The 10,123-nt window shown below is 40.9% G+C and overlaps 1 protein-coding gene across 6 annotated transcripts in view; it reads right to left on the bottom strand.

Moving 5' to 3' along the window:
• Positions 1-3,798: 3,798 nt before the first annotated feature.
• The window catches only part of palld (palladin, cytoskeletal associated protein), a 126,827-nt gene continuing 120,502 nt past the window's right edge, over positions 3,799-10,123 (bottom strand). For 5 of the 6 annotated variants that reach the window (XM_014020533.1, XM_014020530.1, XM_014020531.1 and 2 more), the window contains 4 exons: positions 6,861-7,068; positions 5,391-5,556; positions 5,176-5,309; positions 3,799-5,082 (listed from right to left, as the gene is read on the bottom strand). In XM_014020533.1, the coding sequence (XP_013875987.1) occupies positions 4,922-5,082; positions 5,176-5,309; positions 5,391-5,556; positions 6,861-7,068 (669 nt within the window). In that variant the 3' untranslated portion in view covers positions 3,799-4,921. Of the gene's footprint in view, positions 5,083-5,175; positions 5,310-5,390; positions 5,557-6,860; positions 7,997-10,123 lie in introns of those variants that run through there. The other variant, XM_014020534.1, reaches the window with a different exon arrangement.

Genomic DNA, 10,123 nt, shown 5'->3' with positions numbered 1-10,123 from the left:
TAAATTACTTTATTTTGAGAAATCTGTTCAGGTCACAAGTTCTTTTCACATTCATGACCAGAGGGGTATTTCATAATTTCCTGATTTCCTTCTGCAAGRTCTTGCTGGATTACATTTATGAAAAATAGGCTGGTCCTAATTTCACGAAGTAATTCCTACAATTCACACCTTGGTGTGACCCAACCCCCAACCCACCAATGGCATTTAAACCAAACAGGGACTTGATTTAGGTCCCCAAATGCACCAGTTGTTCCCAAATGTAGGCATTTTGTCTTAAAATTGCCCCCAAATGTCACCAAAAACAACCCCGCCCCCCACACACACATAACACAGGCACACAAACAGCCCCCTGATCCCACCTCTGTGGGGCCTGTCCAGGGAAAAAGGCATGCAAGGCTACAGCTGGAGGAAATTAGAGGTGCTGRTGGAGTTGAGGGGTGGAGGGGTAACTTTTAGTTTTGGGAATGTTTTTTGTGTCTGGTTAGTTTTTAACCCTGGTGGAAGTGGGCAGATGTGTCTGTCATGTTTAGTAATGAGATCCGAATAGCTTGGATTCTTCTCTTTTTATTTAAAACATTCTGTTCATAAATAAAATAAGATATTTTTCTCCCTGAAGTCCACCCTTTGTTAGTTAATGTGACAGGGTAAATATATCTGTAATGTATCAGGTTCTCAGATTAGGGAAAAGAATAACCTCAGGTGAACAAAAACACACAACAGGTTCCACCATCTCATAATTGATTTATTTTTATTTATTAAACAAAACAAAGACAAAATAAGAAAGTTGTGTGAAAACGTAAGTCCAGCCCACCATCATTGTAACTGTTATTTTCTGTATATCTTCATGTGTCTCTGGTTGTGGAATAATTTTAGCCCACTCTTCTTTACAATATTGCTTCAGTTCATTGAGGTTTTCAGACAAGATGTTTCTGCTCAGATCTCTGAAGGTCCAACCACCATGGCTCAGTGGTTAGCACCGACAGCTCACAGCAACAAGGTCTCAAGTTTGATCCCCGGTTTGGACTGGAGTTTGCGTGTTCTCCTCATGTTTGCGTGYGTTTTCTCCGGGTACTCTGGTTTCCCCCACAGCACAAAAATATGTACAATAAGTTGCCATCGGGCCCAGGCTGCCCTTGCAAAGAAGATCTATGATCTCAATGGTATTTACCTGGTTAAACAATGGTAAAATAAATAAATAAACCACAATATTTCATTCAGGTTGAGGTGTGGACTTAAACCATTGCAACTCAAGTTTTTRGATCAATGCCCTGTTGCATCATGATCCATCCATCCATCTATCCATCCATCCTTAATCTTCCGCTTGTTCCAGAGTTGTGTTGCAGGGGGAGCAGTCTGAGCAGGGACGTCCAAACCTCTCTTTCCACAGCCACCTTTTCCAGTACTTCTGGGAGGACCCCCAGGTGTTCCCAGGCCAGCAGGAAGGCATGGTCTCTCAGGTGTGTTCTGGGTTTTCCTTTCAGCTGGACATAGCCAGAAAACATCCCTGGGGATGTGTTCAGGAGACATCCTTACCAGATGAGATGCCCAAATCACCTCAACTGTTTCCTTTCAATGTGGAAGAGMAGCAGCTCTACTCTGAGTCTCCCATGGATAACTGAACTTCTCACCGTCTCTAAGGGAGAGTCCAGATACCCTGCAGAGAAAAGTCATTTGACCGCTTGTATCCACAATCTCGTTCTTTGAGTCACTACCCAAAGTTTGTGACTATAGGTGAGGGAAGGAACGTAGACTGATAAGTAAACAGAGAGCTTCACCTAACAGCTCGGCTCTCTCTTCACAGACCGGTACAGTCTGCAATACTTAAGAAGCAGCACAAATCCTTCTCTCAATCTTRTACTTCATTCTTTCCTCATTCATAAATAAAATCATGAGATACTTCAATTCATCCAGTTGAGGCAGAGCTCGATCCCCAACCTAGAGAGGACAGTCTACCCTTTTCCAACTGAGGATCATAGCCATCATTTTGGAGGTGCTGATCTTCATCACAGCTGCTTCACAATTGGCTGCTAACTGCTCCAGTAAGAGCTGAAGATCACAGTACAATGATGCCAATAGGATCATATCAGCAAATACCAGAGACAGAATACTGAGGCCACCAAATCAAATTCCTTCTGCCCCMCTGGCTCTGCCAAGACATTCTGTCCATGTAAGTTATGAACAGAATCGGTGACAACGGCAGATCTGATGGAGTCCAACTCCCACTCTGAAGTGGTCCGACTTACTGCCGGCAATGTGAACCAAACTCTCGCACTGCTTGTATTGGGACTGAATATCCTGCAACAATGGAGCCACAATCATGGAGCGCCCCCACAGTGTACCTCAAGAAACACTGTCAAAATCCAAAAACAAACTCCCATGACCCCTCAAGGACCCCAGTGAGGGTAAAGAGTTGAAGTCCTGCTGCATAATGTTTTGAGAGAGGAATTATTTTCTCCCAGAAATCCTTCTAGACTTGTTCAGTCTTTTTCTAGTCGTCCTGCCATGAACGTTCCTGCTAACTGAGGTGTAATAGAACTAATATTTTTATGTTTAAGCAAGTAATTCATGACATCCTTTAATGACCTAGGTTTTCATGACATTCTGTTCATCAGCAGATAGAATGATTAAAGTCAGAACAAGATCTGCTAACAACAGTCATTCTTAGATATCGCTTGTGTTTATCTTTGTTTTCCATTGACCTTGTATCATATCTTGCTAAGATGACAGAATGGTGTTTGTTAATATATATATATGAGGCCTCTCGAGACACAGGGTTCAACAGTAGGGAGTAGTGTGGAGAGACAGTGACAGAGAGAAGCAGAGGCACAGAGATAGGCCACGTTCTCTGTGTTTCCTGTTGTTGCAATAAAACTCAGCTGATCATCCCACGGAGTACCTTCATTCTTGGTCCACGTATTTCTGGCTTTGTTAGATAAATATTACCATAACAGAGGCGTGTAGAGTCTGACATGGAGCTCTTGGGTTATTTGTCGTGTCTCAGAGCATTGCGCAGTCTGACATTATGTGAATTAGCTGAAACATCGTCTCAAATATGAATATTTTTTCCTGTGTGATGATGGACTCCAGATTGTTTGAAGTCCATCACTAGGTTAGCCTGGTAAAAACTAGACCTTTGTCCTTCACTTTGCTGCATACAAGGGTCTGGACTCATGGCTATAGAGAAGCAATTCTTGCTGGAGGCGTGGCCTCTGCTGAAGTGTCGCTGTGAAGGAGGCTAAGCTAAGAAGCTACCCGGAAATCGCGTGTGCTGTAAACAACCCTACTGAGAGGAGAGAAGTACCGAGCCGAACAAGACAGCTGTAAAGGAGATGTRCCGCTTTGTCAGACAAATTTAATTTAATTTGGAAGCCTTATCAACACGGACTGGCTTCATTTACTTCCTCCACTGCCATATGCTAAACCAACTAGCAGACACTGCGCAGAAAATCGACGTCATTCAAAACTCTGCCTTCTGTTTCCTGATTGGCCCAGGTAAAATAAACTACAAGCAGACAATGCACAGAAAATCGACGTTCTGTTCTCTGATTGGTTCAGCTAAAAATCTGCCAGAGAAATCCTTGTCTATGGGAGAAATCTCAGACAGAGCAGTGAAGGGAAACTAGAATTGAGCGGAACTGCGTAGAAAGGCAAGGGCCAGGCTATCACTAGGTAAAAGTCTTTTGCTTCTCTAAGGTCATTGATGATGTCTTTCCATTTTGACATCAGTCTAAATGTATGCTCTAGAGCAGTATATGACTGTGTGATACTTCTCATAGATGAAAAATAAATATTACACAATTTCAGAAGAGCTTGAATTTTATTACAGTTCTGAACCTAAAATAACATTACAACAATTCATCAACAGAAACTGATTGGCTAAAACTGTGCCAGCACTGAAATATCAGCTGATGAAGGCACTGGATAAAGACAAAAGTCTTTTTTGTAAAGTACTACAGAGGAGACAAGAAATATATTTAAACTTTCATATTTTACTTTGATTGTTCATTACCCATCAATACTGAAAAAAGTTTTTTTTATCCAGGTAAAGATGCTTGGCACTATACAAGTGTCCAAAAGTAACATGCAAAGAAAAAAGTGTTAAACTGAAGTAATTTAAGGCAGTAAATACATTTATAAAACTTGAATTACCCAGACAGGATCCTTAGATGATCAGAAATATAATTTARCCCCTGTTTGTTCTGGGAATCTTTTTTTTTTTGTTTTCATACAAAAATAAAATGAAAAAATTGGGGTTGTGTGTGAGAAACACACGTTCACAGTATTTTTAAAAAAAATTTGCGTGAGAATGTTTCATGACAACCTTCTAAAATTAAAACAGAAGATAATCACCAAACTGAGCCAATAGCACTAACTTTCTTCTGTTTATCAATTCTTAATCAACCTGCTTTTTCACTTCCTGTCAGAAACTTTCCTTAACTTCAGCTCAGAGACAGCCTTTTCAACAAATTTCTCTTTTCTACTAAAGGTTTTCCAGTAGCAAGCTTCGTTCTCTTACTTTCTGGTCCGATACGTCGTCGTCCTCTACACGTCCTAGGGAAAAGTGCTACCTACTGATACAAGTGATGTTTGTGAAAATGGCACCACTTGAACATGCATAGTGAGTCTAAGTTGCATCGTTTTGTCTTTGCAGCAGTTTATATTTCAAGTCTTTGCTTGTTGTAAGCGCCTCGATCGTTTTCCAGAAGTTTTCTTGTATAACGGCGGGGGAGAAGAGGGAGTTTATAATGTATAAAAACCAGAGCTGCTTCATTGCCTTTGACCCACCGACCCTTTGCTTTTTGTATCCGTGGTTCAGTAGTGGTAGACAGGGTTTTATTCTGTCTATCCTTGTTTTGTTAAGTGTGTGTCTCAGGTGTGCTGGCAGCTCTTGGGGGGGAGGGGGGGGTCTTCTTTGCGTCTCTTACAGGTCGTCACTTTCCACCAGGCCGCCGGGCTGCAGCGGGCTGGAGTCAGGAAAGAAGGCCGCCTTCACGTCTAGCCCTCTCTCTGTCAGCGCGGCGTAGCGACTGGTGGAGGGACGCACCTTCTTGGGTTTGGGGAGGTTCGGCTGTTGCCAGTGAGCTGAGGACAGAAGAGATAGAAACGATGAAGGTCTCCGCAGGGCGTCAGGAAACGACACGCAGGAACTGTTTGATCCACAGTTTGGAAACGTACCGTGAACGTCAAGGCGAGCGGTGCTGGATATGATGCCCGCGTCGTTCCTGGCAGAGACGGTGTACCAGCCGGCATCTTCCTTCAGAGCCGGTTGGATTATCATACACAGGTAGCCGCAGTTGTCCTGGTGCATGCTGGGAAAGAAGGTTTACTATTTAACTATCAGATGTTTGGATATGGTTGAAGGAAAGCCCGAAAAAAGCAGATTTACGTACCTGATTCTGTCTGTGTTGTGTGTGAATGATTCATTCTCCCTCTTCCAGAAGATCTGTGGGTGGGGAACCCCTGCCACCCGGCACTCCAGTCGCACAGGATGCCCCTCAGCGACGCTTGTGTTCTGAAGCTTTTCGATGAATGAAGGGGCTTTGTGCATCTCTTTAGCTGAAAGGGGGAGGAGACATTTTGTGACTGAATTGCATCGTGAGAATTGCTGTGTTGTTGATTTTATTTACCGTTATTTTACCAGGCAAGTCCCATTGAGATCTTAGATCTCTTTTTCAAGGGCAGCCTGGGCCTGAAGGCAACCTATTGTACATGTTTTGCGGGGCGGGGGAAACCGGAGTACCCGGAAAAAACCCACGCAAGCACGAGGAGAACATGCAAACTCTGAGACCCCAGGTCCGAACYGGAGATTGAACCCTTCTTGCTGTGGGGYGTCGGTGACCACTGAGCCGTCGTGCTGTGATGATGACGTATCAATGTCACAGGAAGTAAATGCAGCCCAGTTTCCTTCTRTTGGTTCAGTGTCAAAATGCCTAAATTCTGTGCTGTGTACGGTTGTTGCAAGTTATTTTTGTGTTCCGAAAATAGTGTGTCYGAAAAAAACGACCAAAGTGGGTCAACAATCTATGGCTAAAAACAGGAGGTGTGGAAATGAACAATGCAAGAGTTTACAGCGACCACTTTCTAACAGGTAAGTATTGTATCGTTTAATCATATTTTCAGATATTTTATTGGACAATTACTCAAATTTAGGTTTAAAGAGGCTAAATAAATTATTTACAAGTAGATCCAAGCCCATAGAAATAACAGGAGTTAACTCATTGTTGGCGTTAGCATTGTTATAGGATAATTACAGTATTTATTCATGTATAATACTAGAAATTTAACCCTAAAAATCATACATAAAGTGGGGTGGCGGTGGGGTATACACAGGTTATTGATGATTAGATTTTTTTATGCTTTTTAAGATCAAAAATTATGATCAAATTATACTCAAGGTCGAATTATACATGAATAAATGCGGTACTTAAAATAGTACAACTCACTACTCACCTAGGCAAAAACAAGTCCGACACTTAAAGCTTTTTTGGATCCTAAATGTTYGACTCAACCTRAAACAAAATAATTGCAGCTTCGAGGTTTTTGAAAGCTTTCATCTGGCTCGTCGTAAAATASGATGTCTGCACCTGAGAGTTAATGTCGATCACCTCGACGCCAGTAAATCCTCCAGATTATATGACAAGTCTTTATTATTATGACAATGGATCAGATCCTAAATGTACACATTTTGTTCATGATATCTCATCTGAGCCAGCCCATTTGGGGTATTAGTGWACTCGCTGTGAACCATTTTGCTGTGTTTTGAACAGGACCTGCCCCCCCCACCTGAATTTTGCACGTCATCACCTGACTGCAACCCAGCAATCAAACATGAGCTTTGCTGCATTAAGCTTTTTGTTTACCTGCAACAATGAGCTCCAGGTTGAAGGAGTTCTGGCCGGCTCGGTTGCTGGCGATGCAGGTGTAGATACCTGCGTCATGGCTCGTCACAGGCTCGATGACCAGCGAGTGCACGCCGTTCTCCCGCACCAGCATCTTGTGGGCAGAATCGGGCCCAATGGTCTGCCCATTCAGCTGCCAGATRAGGTCAGGCGTGGGGAGGCCGCTCACCTGCAGGAAGATTTAAAAACAGCATGACTCACTGGATATGTGAATCCTCATTTGACGTCTTCAGCGAGGAAGAGTCATGCTTGTGCAGTTTGTTCTTGTTTCTTTAAATCCAATATTATTTGCTCATGTTTTCACAAGGCTTATCTGTTGTTTATCGAAAGATCTCAGTTGCCTGCAGTGCTTTGTCATGAGAATAAATGAAAAGAGGAAAAACCTGTCTATGCGAGATGAGGAAACCCAACACCTGGTCTGTTGCAGACAGCCCACCTGGAAACTGCCACWGTCAACAGCCATGTGCTTCTGTTATAGGTCAAACTGTGCAGCAGGATTCATAGAAACAGCAACAGGACCAGGAAGAGATAAGCTACCTGGAAGTGACTCTGAACATGTTCAGTAGTCAGATTGTTTCCAGGATGGAAACTTCAGACAGCCACAAATGTTCTGTGATCAAATGTCTGCTGGGGATTCTATAAAACTCCATTTTGAAAGTTTCAAATGTTTGTGGACTCGAGCTTTTTACGACAATAAAATATCTAATATCCTGTGAAAATATACAAAGCTCCACTAGTCAACTTGAAATTAAAGTTGAATACTTTATACCTAATTATATGTAAGACAGTATTGGAACTACTTTGGTTTGCAGAGATCAATACAGACTTAATAAAACAATCAAAAGGCTGCTCATCAAACTGGAAATAGTTTTMTTCCATCCAAGAGTTGGAAGACATTTTCAGGATTTGTCTTGATTGGTAAAGCTGTTGTATATTTATTGGCTCAGGCAGCACGATGGCTCAGTGGTTAACACTGTTGCCTCACAGCAAGAAGGTCCTGGGTTTGATCCCTGGTTCGGACCTGGGGTCTTTCTGTATGGAGTTTACCACTCGTGCTTGTGTGGCGGCACAGATCTCRGTGGGATTTGCCTGGTTAACTGTAAAATAAAAAAATAAAATAAAATTATAAAACAATTTTAAAAAGTTTCCTCAATTTTCTCGTAAAATATCAGGCAAATTTTCTGTAAACTGGCTTTTGTGAGATAACATCTGTTATAAGCTAATTGGAGATATATTTTTGCTGTTTGAATCATTTCTGTTTAGTCTGGTTTGGGAACATTTTTGTAGAACTAAATTCTACTGCATTATATTGTCAAGAATGTTTCATTTCAAATTTGCTTTCAGTAACCTCTAGTTTTTATTTTAATATGTCAGTGAAACCCAGCTTTCACTGACATTTTAAAATGATTTTGTTTTCATGTAATTTAATTTATTGGAGTCATATCATGCTTTTAAATCCTTCTTTTTCACATTTAAATAATTCAGTTGGGGTCTTTATAAAGTGGAACTAAAATGCTTTGCTCTGAATTCCTCCTTACTGAACAAAAATATAAACACAGTACTTTTTTTGCTTCCATTTATCATCAGCTAAACTCAAAGATATAAGACTTTTTTCTATGAACACAACAGACCTTCTTCCTTCAAATGTTCAGAAATTTGTGTAAATCTGCGTTGGGGGCACTTCTCCTTTGCAGAGATAATCCAACCCACCTCTCAGGTGTGGCATATCAAGAGGCTGATTAGACAGCATGATTATTACACAGATGTGCCTAAGGCTGGCCACAATAAAAGACCACTCTGAAATGACAACTAAACATTTATGCATTCTTAGAGACTCTAAGTATACAACAAAATGCATTTAATAGCTAAAAATGTGGATTTTGCTTGATATGCCTCCTTTAAGAACACAGAAAGTCTGAATGGTGTTGTCCAATGGCCACTTCTGGCCCACAGGCCTTTATGTTGCCCACATGTGGTCTAAAAGTTCCCAATCAGAAACTCAAAGACAAAGATGTTTTTGGCCAAAACCTCAGAGCTTGATGTGGTCATGAACCAAAAACGAACATCAAGACGACCAAGTGCAAAGAAATGTGAAAATTCCTTTGGCTGTCCAAGCAATTTAAAAACAAATTAAATGAATTATTTAGAAAATGCAATAGCAAAAKAAGTCTGGAAACACTTTTGTTTATCCATGCGCTGTTTTTTTGGGTTCCTTTACATATTTATCCAGACATGGAAAATAATAAAACCTAAACACAGACTTGCAGTAACTGGTTTGTTATAAATATCTTCAACATCACAGGCGTTTTAATAAGCGTGGATCTGTTTTATTGTATTGTACGTTCCAGTTTTTCAACAGTTTCTAAATGCAGACATATGAAGTGAAGACAAAGCGAGCAAAAACAGAAAACAAGCTCAAGCATCCTAATTCCCGGAAAAAGACCTGTGTTTTCTCTGCTCTCTGCTGAAACATCCTCTCTCTGCTGCTTGATTTTAGTTTTCTCTAAAGAAGCTGAAATCAGCGCTGGCAGRGCTGACATGGAGCCTCCCTCAGAGCAGCCCAGACACTAGATTAAAGGGTGGATCTAAAATGGCTTTCTGTATTATTATGATTAACGTTTTCTCATTGCTTTGGGCTTTTTTCTTCCCAGTTCTCAGATATTTTTAGAGCTTCTCCCTCTTTATTTTATCACAGGAAGCTACAGGGCACCAAGTGAAAAATGAAATGTTACAAAATTTCCACTAACATTTTACTGTTTTTTAGCTCACCATCTTTACATTTAGCTAATTTTACTGCATGTAAAATTTAAATGTAAAAAAATACATATTTAAATATTAAGTTCTAAATCTAAATGTAAGCGTTAGCAGTGGCTAACGGTAGCCATTGTTGATGTTTGTCGCTAGATAATGACATCATCCTGGTTTCTGACGCTAACTTTTGCTAACACCTCTAACACTGCTAAAGACAACATTTAAAATCGAATGTGTTCATAAAATCAATATGGGTGGTCCCTGTGGTCCAGCAGTTTGAAGTGCAGCTCAGACACCAGCCATAACTGCAAGTTTGAAGTCTTAGGGAAGTCCTGATGCATCTTAGTAATCCAGGTAAAAAATCAAAAAGAAAAAAATTGTATATGTCATATTGTATATGAGACGTTTATTTTCTAAACATGATGTCCCAGTAGCTTTCAAACCCCAAAACACATTACGGCAAAGGCTAGTTC

Source organism: Austrofundulus limnaeus, unplaced genomic scaffold (assembly GCF_001266775.1).
Source record: "Austrofundulus limnaeus strain Quisiro unplaced genomic scaffold, Austrofundulus_limnaeus-1.0 Scaffold256, whole genome shotgun sequence".
Lineage (NCBI taxonomy): Eukaryota > Metazoa > Chordata > Actinopteri > Cyprinodontiformes > Rivulidae > Austrofundulus > Austrofundulus limnaeus.
The sequence above is the reverse complement of the archived record's forward strand: the minus strand, read 5'-3'. Positions and strand labels throughout refer to the sequence as shown.